We start from the raw sequence: 18,519 nt of genomic DNA, 5'->3' as shown, positions 1-18,519 counted from the left end.
TTTTCTTTTTTTTTTGTAACACCCACTCTTTTGTTCTTTATTATTAGAGATGTTTACTAAAATGACACAATTTATTGTGTTATTAGTAGAATGACATATTTTAAACAAATTATTAGAAAGTTTTTCTAGTAGGAAATGACACCCAAGTTTGCCCTTGTGAACCATCTCCATGTCCATTTTTTCGTTCATTTGTTTCTTGTAAATTTATAGTTGAAGTTCAATTTGAATTCATTTAGTACGTATTCGTCATGGATGAATTAAGAATTATATTCCTATCATTAGAGTATCTTTTGTTTTCCATCGTTATTGCTTCATTCTATTGTATATTCTATTATTATATTGTACCCATCAATCATAGTGCATCATTTAATTATAACGTAATCTCTTCACCATTCAACTACTCTGCCACGAGTAACATAACAAGTTAGGTGGCAACCAAAATAAAGCCTTACAAGTTAGACATACACCTAACATATAATTACTTGTTAGGATTGACACTAATTTTCGGATTTTGAAGGTACAAATGTATTAATGTAACAACGTACTAATTTTTTTTTAACGCATGGATTTTATCATTTATGTATCGTTTATTTCAAACATATACATGTGTGCAAGTTACTATATTTTTTTTGTCAGATTTATTATGCTATGAGAAATATTACATAGACGAGATATTATAGTTTGACCATTATACCTACCTTATTAGAATTTATATCTAACTGCATCACTCTAAGCCGTCCTATGAGATCCATTCCTGACGGTATTCTTTGCGCTATGCTGAAGATCCATTGTAACACTTGTTTCCAATATTCTGCATAACTCGCATTCTCCAAGAATTGAAACCCAAACCTCCTAATGTACAAATTGCGTCGCCTGGGATTCGAACCCGAGACTTAGGTGTAGAAGTCTTTAAACCTTGACCACTAGGCCACGGTGCAAGTTACTATATCTATGTTCACATTTTTAGTATCAAAGCTAGCGTTGTTATACTATAAATGCTAATGCTAACTCATACACAGTTTTCAATATTTGTAGGAATATTCGAATAATCAATTCAAATGAGATTTATATCATATTTTCTATGATTACTGCTTAATTAGGGTTTTAATTACTGAATAATCAGTGCCGGCTAATTAGGGGAACAAAAGGTGTGACCGTTCTCGATCCAAACCCAAACCCCCCAGTATATTAACAATTAAGGGGTCCAGTTTTTTTTATAAATACATGTTTTTATATAGATTTTTTTTTATAAATTTACAAACAAAATTAAAAAGGGGCCCAAAATATTTATATATATAGACTTTTCTTTTTATCACAAATTAAACAAAATATTACAGTCTAAATTTTTAAAAACAAAAAAATATTTAAAAATTAAATAAACACAAATTTTAGAGTATTTATTTTTTGTCTTAGGCCCCTAACCATGTTAAGCCGGCCCTGTGAATAATGTACACAAACGATATCCTACAAGCTAAGGGTTGAATTATATTCGCGAAAGTAAGCGCTCTTCTTCTTCTCTTCGTGCGAAAATTAGGGTTTGTGGTAGTCTTCTTTGCTTACGTCTGGCCTTCTCGGCTGGCTCTGTTTAGCTTGTCAAACTCGGTTTCTTTGCTTTTTTGTTTTTTTTAACATTCGATTTCTTTGCTTTTTGAACATGTTTTGCGGAATATGTTTATGATGTAGTGATGTCCGATTATCAGGGCTAATTACAATGGAAAATGCGATTGTGAATTGATCTGGAGAAGCTATAGATTATTAATTATGGATAGGGCAGAGAAGAATTTTGATGTATGGATATGTACAATATATGTTTCTGATGTGGTCACCGGCGCAAAGAGATAGGTTTCTTTTGTTTTTGGCTAATGAGATGAACCCGAAATCCTGGACAAAATGTTAATCTCCATTAAGATAAGCTTTTTATATTTTCATTTATTTCAGTTTGCTTTTGTTTAGGTTGGTGCTTTGATCAAATAACTAGTCCTATCCAGACAATCAAAATTCTGATACCAGACCTTGAGAATCAAAGACAGAAAACTGGTATTGCTTGAAAATCTCTTTTGATCAATGAAAACACAAAACAGAATGCTACAAACATAAGAATAACTCTTCAATCTTCACAACACATAAATTTTAAAAATGTAGTACATAACCAAAGACTTAAGGACAACCGTTTGCCCTGTTTCTGAAACAAAAACAAAAGAAAGTATTTAGGTTCCAGTTTTATGTGCTTAATACCATTAAGCATCTCTACATTCGAATTCACCGATGAGGTATCCTGAACATAGGTCTTCCCCGACAACCCGAGCACGACCAGATTTTTTCTTGACCCAAAGAAACTCTGCTCTCTTTAGGTTCTTGTGCCTCTTTTAGGCTTCATGAATCTTTGTCTCATACATCACATCCGAAGCCTTTGGCTTCTGATCCTTTCATGATCCTCAGTCTTTTGCAAGTGCATACAAACATCCTGCAACAATAAACAAACCCATAAAAAAGTTAAAAAATTGTTATTTTTATTTTTATGAAGTTTTTTTTTTGACATATATGATAAGGACTTACTCCCATGGAACATCTCCAATGAGCATCCAGTCACCATCTTTATCTTCATAAGTAGGCACAAACTCTGAACCATTATATCCTTCTCTCTCAAAATACTCTCCCGCCGAGAAATTGAACATCATCTCTAAAGCTTTTAGTAACTCTGAGTATCCTTTGTAACAACTCAAATCTATTTTCCTCAAGTATGGTGCACCATCCATACTTACTTTCACATAGAGTCCTCGACCACCCTCACTCTCAGATTCGTTCTTCTTTGTTTGAACGATGTTCTTCCTGAAAGACCTAACTGGTGGCCATCCAACAATCTGAGCCCTGCAAATGGAAAAACACTGTCAATAAACTAAAGTTTTTTTGGTTCATCACCAAGTCAGATTCAGAGAAGTTATGTGTTTAAAACTTACTTGCGTGGAGGGGACGTTTCCGTTTTCATCGTTGATGATTCAGTCTCATTCTCAGCTGCACCTTGTAATGCTCTTTTACTGCAAGAGACTCTTTCTCTTCCTTCACATACATTGTCTGTTCCTGGTAATCCCAGCCTCAGCTCGGTTGCCTCTAGGTTAACAAACTCATCCATTTTCACACTGGAGAAGTAAGGAAAGCTATTGGTTATAGAGAAGTTGATAGTGAAGATGAAGTGAGGCTTCGTGGAAGCGAGTTGTTTTATAGAAGATAGATTCATAGAAGAAACTTTTTTTTCTAATTAAGGACAAAGGAAAAACAGAGAAACATGCTAAGCTTGTCGGTAGTAGTAGCAGCAACTTTGAGGCAAAAGTGTGTCCCATCTTCTTGCGGGACATTTGTGGGACACACTTCCTCTTTCTCTTAACTGTCCAAAACCAAAAAAAACTTATCTATCGTTCTTTTGATAGACGGTGCAGATCATATCTTTAATCCCCACCACATGTGGTCTGCCATATACATATATGTTCATCACCTCTCTCTTGATCTAATCTCAGAACCAATGATTTATCAGGTATTCTTATCTTCTTTACTTCTGGTAATAGATCAACCTACCTAGTTAACTACTTAACTCTACTCTACCTAAAGGTCTAGCTAGTTTTTTATTCTTTTTGCGTTGTTTGTAGTTCACTTTTGTTGTGTTTGTTTCATTAACTTCATGATGCAGCTCCAAATATCTTTTATTATTTGTTAGTTTACATAGATGGTTACCGTATTTTTCATTTTTATAGTTTTCCAATTTTAATAAGATTATGGGTTACATAGATTTAAAGATTTATTATAAATAGACATTTAAAACTAAATTTGTATTCAGTTTTGATTTAGTTAGTAAAAATTTTGCTTTATGGAAGAATAATATTCTCGTGTGTTACAAAAGAAAAAAGAATAATACTTTTTTATCCGTTGTATTGATTTGATTATATTAATCAAACAAAAAGCATGATCCCTTGGTTGAGCTAACATGTCCCAAACGTGATTTTTTAATCTTTTGGTTGAGCTGTTTATGGTTGCTTCCGCTCCATCACTTCATCTACAATAAACAAGTAATTTGGGTCTTGAAGAGCCTAAAACAGAGCCAAATAGACAAAACCTGTCTTTGTTCTTTTGTGGATTTTGCTAAAGCCCACAAGTTTTGTCTCTATGTCTCTAAACAATCAACGATCAAGACCTGACAAAGCCACACACGTATAAAAGAATCTGAAACAATCACGACAAGACTTCTTCCTTTAGGTTTTACTAGCTCGAGGCATAGTGTCAGCAACATGATAAATGGGGTCTTTGTAGTTTTTGTTTGGGACCTGAGAAATAGATCTTCAGCAGATTTTTCTCTGTCTTGGTTCATGTTACAGTGTGTGTCATTGGCTGTATTCTACTTATATGGAGGTTCAATAGAACTCATTCGAGTTGAATCTGATCTAGGTTTTGGTTCGATTTGGTTATTCTCTTAACCGAGGTTTTAGTAAATAGTAACTAGAGTCTGTGGTATAATGTCTACACTATATGATACTAGTATAAACCTTTACAAAAAAAAAAGAAAAGAAAAAGGAACAGCTTCAAAACGTAATGAATTATGAGAATCCATCATTAGCCAAAGAAGTGAACCTAAAGATGATACGTTCTTTAATTGTATTTGCCGACATGATAATCACGACAACTGTCATTAATATATTTGCTTATCCTACAGAAGATCACCACTATCGTCTTGACCGCCACGTGTACGAATTATATAAGAAGCAACAAAGAAACGGGTCCCATCTATACACGGAATGTGATGCTTTTCAGCCACTAAATGGGCTGGGCCGACGCAAATTGGACTTATTTTGCTTTGACGGCGTTGTGGACCACTCCAATCTTCTCACTATACTCTTAACCAACAAAATTTTGTCCATTTTCTTAAGCTGGAAGCCAACGTTATAAACTTTAAATCGCATATAATTTGATTTTACTTAAGCTTCCTCATTAATTTGAGGGATCTGTTCAACTACCAGCATTTAGCACAATTTAATAGGTTTTTGAACCAAATAATTTAATATTTTTGGCAAGTGCTTTAAGCTTATTGCCTATATAATAATATGCAGAATTAGTAAAATGGGTGTTGTATGCACAACAATATACGGAAGTTTATAACATGATGAGCATGTGTTTGTTATGATAAATAATATATTTTCAAAGATTTATGGCCAGAATAATACCTGTTAATCTTTGGAATTTTTTTTTTTTTTGACTAAAATCTTTGGAATTATTTGGACAAAGAGAATATCTTTACGGGTCAAATACGATCAAAAAAGCGATCCCCAAATCTCTTGTATGCTAATCTCATCCCACTATTTACCTAACTTGCGATTCTGCAAATCGTCGTTGATCTCACCGTTAAAGTTTTCGGGATCAACCAAATATCGAATGTTTTGGATCCCAACATATTTGATTACCGAGTTACGATGATTATAAAGATTCATTCAATAAAATAAAATTATAAGTTAATAATCTCTTTGAACAAAATTTTGTAGACCATCGTAAATCGTAAGAGTCGCCTAGGTAACAATTTTTTTTCTTTTTGCAGAATTATGGGAGTTTAATTAGTCGATTAATTAACTACTTTTAAGAATTAAGTAAACGATACAAATTTCAAGCAATGGTACTGCGGTTAGCCCCAACTACGAGGCTACATTGTTATGAGTTATCCCTACATATAGAATATAGATATCATGAGCGTATAGTGGCAGATTCTCGCATATTTTCTTTATACGTATATACAGTTCAAAAACATTTGGTTAAATAGTATTACAATGAATGTACATAACCTAGTTTAGAAGAATTTTGCTAAGAAGTTTGAATTTAGTGTTATTATATCATATGTACATAAGCTATCCTCTAGTCCACTATTCGATATCCACATTTTGAATCAGAGCTTTGATATGATATACCAATATGCATAAAAATATGAATACTTCATACATGAGGTTTGCAGTATACATGTTTTAAATAAATGACAAAAAATTCACGAAATTCGATTACCAGTTCATTGATTATTTTAACACATATATAGACTGATGATAAATAATTGCTTGCGTGAAAACTGTAGAGCTTGTGTTGACGTAAAGTAATTTGTTTGAGTCACGCAGAATAAACTAATTTTAGTTTTTTTTTTTGGTTACTTCACAAATAACCCCCAGAAATTATGGCTTTCACAAAAAAACACAATATACAGTTTAGTCAATGTAAAATTATATGGTTTTGTCGTTTAAGTTGCATGCATGCATGTCATTTGGCTGCACTCTTTAAATGTGGGAAAGTATATTCCAACACTAATAATAAAACTTAAGAACAAAAAAAAACTAATAAATGAAGACGAAAAAAAAAATATCAAAATGATCTTTGTGTGGTAGAATTTCAAGAGTTGTGGCCTTGTTAGGTCCAAATGAAAGGACACCTGGTCCTCACACGTTCTTATCTTGCAAGTTAATATGCAGCACATATATACCTTTGATAATAAGTCATTAATTTCGACGTGATGCACATAACTTTCAGACTTGGACCATATATATGTGTGTGTATATAAAATCTAATCTTGATTACACATCAAAGGTGATCGTAATCTTGAATAAAAAGCAAATACGGGTGATGTCCAAATATTCATATATTCTTGTGATTGTTGATATACAGATGTGCATGGTTGCATGCATTCGTTCAATCTCATTAAAGCTTCGCATATAATCCATTTACTAGATTCTAGGGATAATATAACTTTAAATTAATTTTGTGAAATTTTTCTTGTAGTAAAATAATTGATATAAAAGATAAATAATTTTTGTTGTCATGCGTCGATTATAGTCTTATACTCCCTCTGTTTCATTATAAGTGTCGTTTTAGATTTATGCACACGGATTAAGAAAGCATTTAATTTTGTATATTTTTAATATAAAAACATCATTACCGATACAATTCAACCAATAGAAAAATAGAATGGAGAATAAAGTTAATAAATTTTGCATTCAAACTCTAAAACGACACTTATTTTGCAACGAAAAAATTTCTTTAAAACGACACTTAATATGAAACGGAAGGAGTAGATATTACTCACAGCTGGTTTACAACACGTGAATGGCATAGTGATTAACACATCCGTATATATTGATCAGTAAAGTAGATACTCATATAATAACCACGACAAACTGATGTGACAACGCGGCCCATATATTTAACAAAAAAAATTGGGGTTTTGTTGATTTGAAAACTCATGTGAGTTTTTGGGATAGAAACAAAAGGAGAGAAAGCGGTTAAAGAGAGGGATGTAGACAAATCAAGGAACAAAAGTAGGGTTTTAAAGATGTTTTTGCCTTTGAAATTTTATTGGATGTAACTTGTCCCTTCATAATCTCCATGTTTTCCTTCTTGTCAGTAATTTAAAATTTGTTTTTAAAATTTATGGCGATGTTTTGTACTCTTTCTTCTTTTGGATTTTCATGCCACTCAGAGCAGGTTTATCGGAGGATATTGGAGGTATCTTGAGGGAGGAGAGAAGGAGTGGACCCCACAAAATTGTCAAAACCAAAGGAAAAAATCTCCCGAGGAAGAAACGAAATTGGGTGAGTTTTTTCCTGATCGTGGGCCCCACTTACACGTGGGCGGCCACGATTAATTTATCTTTTTTTTAAAAAAAAAATCGGATAAAAAAAAAGAAAAATGAAAAAGAAAAAAAAGAAAGAACCCCTTTTCCGGTTCTGCGATAAACGTGCTCTCATGTCCCATCTCGATTTCGTTAGGGTGGTTTTGTTTCCGGGTTCGAAAACCCTTAATTTAGAATCAATATGTTTTTTTAGTCTCTTAATTACTTTTCAAATTTATCGAATATACGTTGGTTACGTTAGTACATGCGATATCAGAAAACAATGCCGTATTTAGAAATTCCGTTTGACTGGTTATTTAAAACTACAAAATGAATTAACATAATTTACGTACGTACGTAGTTGGTATATACCACATGTGTTATTAAAAAAACACCAAATTTCGAGCCTAATATATATTTGTATTTAAGGTGATATTCTCCTTACTAGAGTGGATACCCGTATTATTACACTGAAAACGCATGCGAAAGAGAGAGAAGAGAGAGAAGAGAGAGAAGAGAGAGAAGAGAGAGTTTCTAGATCTCCGGCGTTCGGCCGGCGTGTGAGCGTCCGTGCCGACGCCGGAGTTCCCTTCTGTTCTATTGTTTTGCTCCTCTTGGCTCCTTCTTCCTAGAGCTGGCAGCGGAGGCCTTGTCTGAGCTCTGGTTCCGCCCCCATCTCTGTCGGTGGTCTCGGGAATGGAGTAACGACGCGTCCGTCGGAAGGTTTCAGTGGAGAGGGAGCGGTCAGCTTCGTCAAGCGGTGTGTTCTCCGGGTGGTGGAGGCTTCTTCAGATTCACAAACGCCGGTTCAAGCTTCCGGGAAGAAGATCTCCCTCAGATCTGTCTTCGCCGGCTTTGGTCTTCGGAGTGCGGAGGCTACTAAAGATCTGCGCTGCCGCTCAGGAACCCGGGTCTTTTGGGTTAGGTTCGTTCTGTCGTTTTTTTAGTTTGGTTGTTTGCGGTTACGGCGGAAGGAGTCACTCCGGTAGACGAGAGATCTCCGGTAAGATGACGAATCCGTGGAAAAGGGGTTGGCTTCTTCGAGTGCGTGTCAAGGGTTTCAAGTGTTACAAAGTCGATGAAGATATCGGGATGTCGATTGATCTTATCGGCGTGATGACAACGCGGTGAAGAGATGTAATGGTTTCGGGTGGAGGCTCTGGCGTTTTCCGAGCTCCGACGAACGGGTGATGTGAAAGTGTTGGTTCCGGCGCCGGTGAGACTGAAGCGGTCGAGTTGAGGAGATGAAGACGCGTGTCGCGTTTTTGGTGCAGAGCTCCCCACGTGGCGAGTTACCTCCTCGACGCGCTTTCTGGTCTGGGTCGGGCGGGTTTCAAGGTTGGGCCGTGGGCCGTTTTTAGATTCTCTGTGCACTGCTTGGGCTGTGGGCTTGTTGCTCTTGTTTTAGTGTAGCCCGTTGGCTTTTGAGTTCTGTAGCGGATTTTAGTGTAACTGGGCTTCGGCCGTTTGTTTGGGCTTGGCCCGTTTATTTAATATAATCTATTGGCGGAAAAAAAAAAAAAGAGTGGATACCCGATCTTTTAAGGAAATGTCTTTTCTACGTTTTATATTATTATCATAAAGCAGTGAAAGTTCTAGCTGGAACTTCTGCTCCAGATTTGATTTGCTTTGACCACTTATCATTAATCGCTGTGTCATTTAAATGGATTGGTTGCATCCAACGATATAAGATTTCGTGGAATTCATTTTTGGACTTAAAAGTTCTTTGAAATATGAGAAAATCATAAAGCAGTGATGTTGTCAAGTATAACTGAAAATACAAATAATGAGCGTTTGTTACAATTATACGTCGCTGTATATGATACTGCCGAGCATGAATAAAAGAAAAAGAAAAAATCTTCCTCAAAGATATAATCGGGGTTATACAGATATGATAAACTAGGTATATAGATATATATTAACAAATTCAAGCTTTAGGCTTTTTCGGTTAAAAATAAACAATAACTTCATCTTCTTCGTTTCTATGAATACTATATATTCTTCAATACGAGATCGACATGGTCAAAGGCCATCACATCTTCTTCATTAACATCATATAACAGATCACTACAAATCTGCCTCTGAAAACAACCTGGTTTTCATCCACACAATACGAGATGTATCATTCATCATAACATCTAGTAGCATATCTTTTATAAACCAAACTAGACCTGGACCCGCCCGACCGGGGGTATTAATTATGAGTTCTATTATGTTGTAAAAATATTTGTTGCTAATTTATGATATATAATATATATAAACCATACTACAATTTTGACAAATTAGCAATATATTTGAGATCAAGGAATTTAATATGGTTATTCAATTGTATATTAATTTTTATAAATTTGGATAATGTTATTTGTTATTTGTTTGTGCCAAAAAAAAGAAAAGAAATAATGTTAATAGTTTAAAAATGAGTTCGAATATTTTTAGGCAAAGTTATAAGTAACCACTATCAAGTGTAATATTATATCTATATTAATCATCTATCTCTATTATTACTTAGGATGTGAAATTTTAAATTTATTATGACATCATTCCCAGATCATAAAATATTAATTGATTTAATTAATTAATTAATATAAACTAATGGGGTTTTGTTTTCAAAAAGATCTATTATTATACCAACTTTTGGGCCATTATTATTTAGTCAAATATTTTATAATTAATATAAACTAATGAAAATTATTAAACCAATTTAAAAATTTAGATATAATATGTTTACTCTTACGATCGTTATAGTTGTGATGAGCTGATTTTTAATTAATTCTATGAATTTTCATACATTTTACATTATGCATATAGATGACTGTGTGTTAACTTTTGATATAAAAGTCGATGGTAACTATGATTGTGGTTGTTTAATATTGCAGGCGTAATGTTATCGGTAAAGGAAAACATGGCATAGTTAGAAGATGAAGTACATTGATCATTTAATTATTAGTTTCCTTCATCGTAGTCTGTTAGCGTTAGTTTAGAAAAGTGTTAAAACGTGGAAAAGACATGAATTTTTTACGCAAAGACATTATTAATTCTCAGTGGCATTTGCTTGTAAATAATAGGGAAAACTAAGGGCATTTCCATATATGTACTTCTATTTTAATAAAGTAGATAACATGGCTCTCATATATATCAACCAATGAATGCCACACATGATTATTATGTATTCTAGCAAAATAATACTATTACTAGATCATGACCCGCGCGACCGCGCGGATTTTATTTTTTATTTTTAACACATAACATATACTCTATAATAGTTAATACAATTTGGAGTTTGTGCTTTTCACATAATGTGTGGTTTTATATAATTTCGAGTTTGTCCAAAACGTATTGTTTAAGAACAATGTTAAAACTGTTTTTTATTAATAGTTTTTTATTGGTGTATTAAAAATATACTGTATGGTGAAAACACTAATATAATATCAACCAATACTGTTGAGTTTCAAAAAAAAAATATCAACCAATACTATTTGGTTTTGACATTGTGCTTTTTGGGAGTTTTTTCTGAATGTTTTGTAAATGCCCAATGAAGAATACGAAAGCAAGTACTCATACACACATATTAGTGGGAGGAAATGAATATTTTCTAACCTATTAAGTTAGATATAATAAATACAAAATATCTTGACACCGAGTTTTTAAGTATAGTAGAATAAATTTGGAGAAGATGGTTTTCCATATTCATGATTTTTCAAACCTGTCAATTTGATTGTGAATATCTGATTGTAACCGAGATTTTAGGCATAGTAGACTCAACTTGGTGAAGAAGTTTTCCAATAATCGATTTTTTAAAGTATAAATTGATGTTTCTGTTATTGAAATAAAAATATACGTTACTATATTCTATTTAGTGTATATTCAAAACAAACCTCGATTATTTGAGCATCAAAGAAAATATATTCTGATATCTTTAGTATTGAGTTTCAAAAGTTCTGTATTAAGCTATTTAAAATTTAAGATTCATCAGTATTAGATGCCAAATAATTGTTCTTTTAACTAAAAGAGGTTTTGTGTTTAAGATAATTATAGTTTGATGATGGGAGGAAACGTGTTCTTTAAGTTATTTGGTTAATTGAATCAATTGGTTTAGGAGATAACCAGACCGAGATAGTCAAAATTGTATAATGACAGGCTAAGGATTCGTGTAATAGTTGTATTTTTTTATCAACCTCTCGTATAATAATATTTATATTTTTAATAAAATGTGTAATATTTATTTTTATTTCTATCTATTTATATTTATATTTTGAAGAATTCAGACTCGTGTAATATTTATATTGGAGATATTTATTGTATTCATTTGACTATAATAAAAGAGAGGGAGTGTTATATTTGTACTCTGATATAATATAAATATGATAATGTGAGTATATTCTAACGAAAAGAATATATATTTTGTTTAATAGATGTATATAATATAAGACATAGATATTATAGTGGAGTTAAATGATAGATGGTTGATATTAAACTCTTTAAGGAAATATTTAAATGAAAGGTTAGACTAAGAATAATAATGTGATGTCCAACTTAAAAAATCCACCTAGAAGAAGTTATAATATTTCTGTTTTAACAAGATAGATTTTGTCTTAACAATCGATTTAGTATGAACATGTGGCCTCATAAATGTCCTGAGAACCACCAGACTGTTTGCTACAAACTATATGAAGTGGGTATAAAGCGTTTGTATATCACTAGATACACATTTCGTTCTATGTATATGTTTGTTTTTAATATATAAGTATAGAAGATGCATAGTATCCTTTATTTTGTGTTGGTGGTATGAGAATAATCATTTCCAAGAGGGCTGCGCTTTTATTGTGGGATGAATAATTGAATCATGTGGATGTGATATGCATAATTGGAAGGTTCCGGCGAAGAATCTTACGGCGAAAATTAAACTAAAACTATATAGTTGAAAAATATTATATTTGGAAGTCAAAAAGCATAACATAGTTATATTAATAATATGTGTATTTCTAGTGATACACTCTCATATGAGATGTCTGCGACCTCACCAAAATGGCTGGTACACTCTTATAAATAAATAAAATTATCCAGATGTTTAATTACCAAAAGATTTTTTTGTAAAAAATATTAAGTTTACAACTGGTACTATATGGAAATTAATGTATGATGTTGGAAGAAAAGAATGGGGTTTCTTCCGCATATACGTTGGATAATACACACATATTTTAAATATATGTTGGATTTCGGACAAGACTTGGGTTCACCCCCCTATAGTGAACCTTCAAATTCACCACCTCCCTAATAATCAATCAAAGTGTCAACTAGACTAATGATAAAATAATTAAAAAAATAAATAATATCACATTTAATAATGCTAATGTCAATATTTAATCCCTAAATTCAAACTATATACCCTAAATCCAAATTCTAAACCCTAAATTTTAAATTATAAACCCAAACTCTATACCTCAAACCCAAACTTTATACCCTAAACCCAAACCATAAATCATAAACCAAGAAATCTAAACTTTAAACCCAAAATTATACCCTAAACTCAAACCATAGACCCTAAACCCAAATCCTATACTCTAAAACCAAACCATAAACCCAAACCGTAGACCCTGAACCCAAATCCTAGACAGTAACCCAAACATGAACTCTAAATCCAAAATTTAATTCTTAACCTTAAATTTCAAAAGAACAACATCAATATTAATCCAAATATTTAGGGTATAGGGTTTGGATTTTGTATTTACGTTTTGGATTTGGAGTCTAGCTAAGATTTGGGTTTAGGGTATAGGTTTAGGTTTAGAGTTCAGGTTTTTGGGTTTATGATTTATGGTTTGGGTTTAGGGTATAGAATTTTGGTTTAGGGTATAGAGTTTGGGTTTATAATTTAGAATTTAGGGTTTAGAATTTGGATTTAGGGTATAGAATTTGAGTTTATGGATTAGATAGTGATATTAGCATTATTAAAATTGACACTATTTATTTTTTTAATTATTTTGATTTTTGAAAAAATTATTTAATATTTTTAATCATTAATCTAGTTGGCACTTTGATTGGTTATTAGAGAAACGGTGAATTTGAAAATTCACCATAGGGACTGAACCCAAGTATTGTCCTTGGATTTCAGACCATATATAATAGATGACTACAAATTTGCAAAATTTTATTTATTTCCCTGTGAAAACTTTATTAAATTATTAAAGGGATGTTAAATTTTTAGTATTGTAACTTTATCTTATTTTTGGAAAGTAAGCCTATATATAAGAATGGTTAAGATCATGTCCAAATCAAATGCAATGCAATCATGTACAACCAACAAAATAAAATTGCAGGAAAGATTTTATTAATAAATTAACAGTTATTAAGTAATACTAGTGATTAGTGTAAAGTCGAACAAGTTCACTCATCGAAGGGCTGAGATTCATCCACGTGTCTAAATCCATTTAGCTAAAAAATCTCTCAATACGATATACACATGCAGCTACCACCTATAGATAGAGAGATATAATAGAGACTTATCTCACTTTGTATTATTTGTGTATTTAAAAAAAAAAACGTTGTTCTACCTTCCTCATCACCTTCACACGAAGAAGAAAAGCATTGAGAAGAAAAGAGGTTAACAATGATAGGCAGTATCGAGCTGAATCTTAAGGAGACTGAGCTGTGTCTTGGTCTTCCCGGTGGAGTGACCGGAACCAAGAGAGGATTCTCGGAGACGGTTGATCTGAAACTCAATCTGAACAATGAACCTGAAAGCAAAGAAGTTTCTAAGACTCATGACGTCATGACTTCTGTTTCTAAAGAAAAGAGTACATGTCCCAAAGATCCTACCAAGCCTCCTGCCAAGTAAATTTGTCATTCTCCCTTTTCTATTTATTTTCCGATCTTCACTTAATTTTCTTTTTTTCTCATCCATCTTAAAAGGAAAACTGTAAGTTTCATAGAAAAAATAAATTATGTTTTCCTAAAAATGTTAATATCATTTAAATTAACATGCACTACAAGAAAACAAATAATTAACGAGGGCCATTTTCCTCGTTAATTCCTCGTAAAAGGAGGTTTACGAGGAATTAACGAGGAAAAGCCTTTCGTCGTTTTTCGTCCGTCGTAAAAAAGGATTCGTCGCCATTTCCTCGTAGTATAGCGAGGTTTCTCTTTCCTCGTAAAGACGAAGTTAATATTTCGTCGTAAGTTCCACGCCCCATTTCCTCGTAAATCACTCGCCTAATTTCCTCGTACAAACCACGTGAACCTCGCGTCGTTACTTACACGTAAGATCCTTGAAATCATATCCTCGTAAATTCGATGTAATATCCTTGAAAGGATTTCCTCGTAAAATCGATGTAGAATCGTTGAAAGGTTTTCCTCGTAAAAACCTCGAAAGCCTTTCCTCGTAAAGACCTCGAAAGACTTTCCTCGTAAAAACCTCGAAACTATTTCTTCGTAAATTTCTCGGAAACATTTTCGTCGTAAATAACTCGTAGACTTCCATTTTTCGAATTAATAAAATATTATTTGATAAATATAATAATTATTAATTTAACAAAATAAAAATATTTAAATATTGGATTTATAAATAAATTTTAAATAAAATTCACAAGCAACAAAATATTTTATATATAATTAAGTTTTGGATTTTATAATACATAAACCGAAAAAAAACTAAAAAAACTAAGGCTCGTTCATCGCCTCGTAGAATTCCTCGCTCCTCCTCGTAACATCCTCCTCGTTATGTGTGCCCGATGACTCGCCTGGAATGGGATTTTGTTGTTTCATGTTCCTCAACAAAGCTTCCCATTCCGGATTTGTGGACGCTATAACGTCGATGAAGGCTTCGAGTCCACTCACACGGCTTTTGGTCGCGCCCAGCTCGGAACGCAACTGAGTGACTTCTTCGGTCTGTCTCTGAGCATAAGATGATGTCGCTCTCGGGACATCATTGACGGAACCGATCCCCAACGTACGTCCCTTTTTCTTAGGGACAACCTTAAAAACAAAAAAATTATATTTGTTAGTTAAATTTAAAAGGGAAATTTAATCAATTAATAATTAAAAAGATATAATGTTAAAAAATTTACCTCCTCGTAAATCTTATCCACTTCAGTTGTGGATAAGGTAACTGGTAATCCGTCGCCGGACTGCTGGGTCAGCTGAGTCTGGCGCTCCTCAACCCGAGCAATTACGTTGTTGTAGATTTGCTCGGACTTGCCATCTAAAAACTGGCCCGCCTTGTTTTTGTGGGTCCGCTCGTAAAGTTCCGGAAGAGTCGGGAGACGTCCCAACTCTTTGGCCTAAAAACATTTAAGAAAATTGTTAGAAATATATTTAATTATATTAAAAATAATAATTAAATATTTAATTACGTACCATTTTCAAACGGACACCGGCATGTGGTTTTTGGCCCGTAGAGTGTAGCATCGGGCCGTTACCGTGCTCGTCTACCGTGTTACGGGCGGCAGCACAAATGTTTGCGATCCTAATGGAGTTAGGATCCTTCCAGTAACGGATGAGGCCGTCCCAAACATCCGTGGTAAGCTCAGCGGGTTTGCCACGGGTGTACCCCTTGACGATCCAGGCACCCTTCCAGTTGCAAACCGTGTCCGACAAGCGAACTTGCGCCTTTTCGTAAAACGCCTTCCTCACTCTCTCACTGACCCCGATGGACCAATGATACTTTTGCTGCAAAAAAAAATTAATAATTAGTTAATAAAAAAAAAATTAATAATTAGTTAATAAAAAAAAAATTAATTAATAGAATTACTTACAGCGTAAATCTTGAACCACGTCTTTCGGATGTAGATCGGCGTCAATTTCCAGTTTGGATGCGCCATGGAGAAGTAACCTTTAATCGTCTCGGTTACATCTGTCGCAAGGGAATTGTCAACCCCAAACCTGGAAAAAAATGAAAATTTAAATTATTTAATGAAGTTATAAATTAAATTAATTATTTAAAAAATACACTTACCATAAAGTCCCGTCGGGTCTGTCGGGGTCTATGATTGGTAAACCAGCTCTGCCTGGCATACCAAGAATATCCTCGACAGTGTACTGCGAGAACGGAACAGTAGGTGGCACCATGAGATCGGGATGAACAGCGGCGGGGATCTCAGGAGGAGCCATCGGAGGAACCATCGGTTGAGCCATCGGCTGAGCCATCGGCTGAGCCATCGGCTGAGCCATCGGCTGAGGCTGAGCCATCGGAGGAGGAATCGGAGGGAAGAAATGCTGAGTCTCGGGAACAGACTCCTGATCTGAAGAACCTGAACCGCCGGCACCTGAAGAAGAACCTGGCGGGTCTAACTGACTACCAGGCTCACCGAATATCTCCCTGTAGTGAGCAGTAAGCATGCGCTGGCGAACCTGCAAAAATATATTTTTTTGAGATTATGATCATCAATAATTAAAAAGCTATCATCAATAATTTAAAAATCTATCTAACAAACATAAAATCCGTAAACCTATCTAAATTCTCTAAACTAACCACCTAAATTAACCACCTATCTAAATTGTCTAAACTAATAAAGGGGGCGAGGAAATTACCATTTTCGGAGGAGAGAGGAATGGGAAAGGAGTTAGAGACGAAATGGGGAGGAAGTGGAGAGGAAGTTGGGAGGAATGGACAGTGTGAGGTTTGTGAGGTTGTATATATAAGTTACGGAGGTCTCGCAATTTCCTCGTAAGTTTACGAGGAATTAAAGAGGCCCGTGTTCCTCTTTCTCGTAAAAACCTCGTAAGCTTACGAGGAAATTGCGAGGCCCGTCCCAAATTAAACGATAAATTAGCGAGGCCCGTCTTTTTGTTACTCGTAAAACCCTCGTAACATTACGAGGAAATTGCGAGGCCCGTCCCAAACAAAACGATGAAATTTCGAGGCCCGTCTTTCTGTTCCTCGTAAATGCTTCGTAAGTTACGAGTTATTAACGAGGTTATTTTCTAAACCTCTAAACTCTAAACCCCAAACCTTAAACCCCATCTTTCTTATATTCTACTTCATATATTCATAACATATCAAACCTCAAAATTTATAACCACAATTCTTTAACTTCTAATATCAATCTCTTCTTCCTAATTTAAACTTATACAAAATCAAATTATTTATTTAAATATAATCATTTGAAGATTTGAAAATATAATCTTTTGAAGATTTAAAAATATAATCTTTTGAAGATTTGAAAATATAATCATTTGAAGATTTGAAAATATAATCTTTTGAAGATTTAAAAATATAATCTTTTGAAGATTTGAAAATTATTAATGGGGTTTGGAGTTTGGGATTTAGACAAAAGAGATAAGAAAGATGGGGTTTGGGGTTTAGGGTTTAGGGGTTTAGACAACATATCTCGTTAAAACCTCGTAAACCTACGAGGAAATAACGAGGAAATAAAAAAAAAAATAAGCCTCGTTAATTCCACGTAAGCTTACGAGGTCGTTACGACGTTTTGTGCTTACGTGGTATTAACGAGGCCCGTGTATTTCTTTTTTTCTACTTTCCTCGTTATTTCGTCGTAAATTACGAGGAATTAACGAGGTTTTCTTTCTAAACCTCTAAAATCAAAAACCCCAAACCACAAACACCATCTTTCCTATCTTCTACTCTTCATATTCCAATCCCAAACCTCAATCCTTTATTTTTCATTCAAAACCTCAAACTCAATATTTTTTTTTATAATCGAATCACATGCATTAAGTCTGAAAATCAATCATATTAAAACACAAATACATCAATCAGATACATTTTCGTCATCACTAGAAACATCATCATTTTCATTAAACTCGTCTTCAACAGCTTCATCTGTGCCATCGTCGGTAAGATCTTCATACTCATGATTATGCGGATCAATGAGAAGAATGTCATCAATTTGTTGTTCAGGTTCCTCGACTTCATTTATCTGTTCTTCTTGCAATGGTGGTTCTTC

The 18,519-nt window shown here is 33.8% G+C and overlaps 2 protein-coding genes and 1 long non-coding RNA gene across 3 annotated transcripts; 1 reads left to right on the top strand and 2 right to left on the bottom strand.

Annotated features, from left to right (window-relative positions):
- Positions 1-1,430: 1,430 nt before the first annotated feature.
- On the top strand, positions 1,431-1,928 carry LOC130508372 (uncharacterized). Its single transcript, XR_008942814.1, has 2 exons — positions 1,431-1,497; positions 1,701-1,928. It is a non-coding gene; the product is annotated as an uncharacterized LOC130508372 (long non-coding RNA).
- Positions 1,929-2,040: 112 nt separating this feature from the next.
- Positions 2,041-3,262, bottom strand: LOC130508368 (auxin-responsive protein IAA3-like). Its single transcript, XM_057003841.1, has 3 exons — positions 2,958-3,262; positions 2,557-2,868; positions 2,041-2,464 (listed from the first exon to the last, which is right to left on the bottom strand). The coding sequence occupies exons 1-3, from the start codon at positions 3,233-3,235 to the stop codon at positions 2,389-2,391; spliced, it is 666 nt and encodes a 221-aa protein (XP_056859821.1). The 5' UTR covers positions 3,236-3,262; the 3' UTR covers positions 2,041-2,388.
- Positions 3,263-15,196: 11,934 nt separating this feature from the next.
- On the bottom strand, positions 15,197-17,665 carry LOC130508366 (uncharacterized). The gene is made up of 6 exons (XM_057003831.1): positions 17,144-17,665; positions 16,569-16,963; positions 16,369-16,495; positions 15,971-16,282; positions 15,682-15,894; positions 15,197-15,589 (listed from the first exon to the last, which is right to left on the bottom strand). The coding sequence occupies exons 1-6, from the start codon at positions 17,144-17,146 to the stop codon at positions 15,275-15,277; spliced, it is 1,365 nt and encodes a 454-aa protein (XP_056859811.1). The 5' UTR covers positions 17,147-17,665; the 3' UTR covers positions 15,197-15,274.
- Between the last annotated feature and the right edge of the window lie 854 nt (positions 17,666-18,519).

Source organism: Raphanus sativus, chromosome 1 (genome assembly GCF_000801105.2).
Source record: "Raphanus sativus cultivar WK10039 chromosome 1, ASM80110v3, whole genome shotgun sequence".
Classification (NCBI taxonomy): Eukaryota; Viridiplantae; Streptophyta; class Magnoliopsida; order Brassicales; family Brassicaceae; genus Raphanus; species Raphanus sativus.
This window is presented reverse-complemented; position numbering and strand designations above follow the sequence as displayed.

Coding starts and splice junctions, on each gene's coding strand:
- LOC130508368 (XM_057003841.1), bottom strand. CDS start 3,235: ATGAATCTATCTTCTATAAAACAACTCGCTTCCACGAAGCCTCACTTC. Junction 2,869..2,957: donor GAAACGTCCCCTCCACGCAA/GTAAGTTTTAAA, acceptor TTCCATTTGCAG/GGCTCAGATTGTTGGATGGC. Junction 2,465..2,556: donor ATTGGAGATGTTCCATGGGA/GTAAGTCCTTAT, acceptor TTATTGTTGCAG/GATGTTTGTATGCACTTGCA.
- LOC130508366 (XM_057003831.1), bottom strand. Junction 16,496..16,568: donor AGACCCGACGGGACTTTATG/GTAAGTGTATTT, acceptor ATTTTTTTCCAG/GTTTGGGGTTGACAATTCCC. Junction 15,590..15,681: donor TGGATAAGATTTACGAGGAG/GTAAATTTTTTA, acceptor TTTGTTTTTAAG/GTTGTCCCTAAGAAAAAGGG.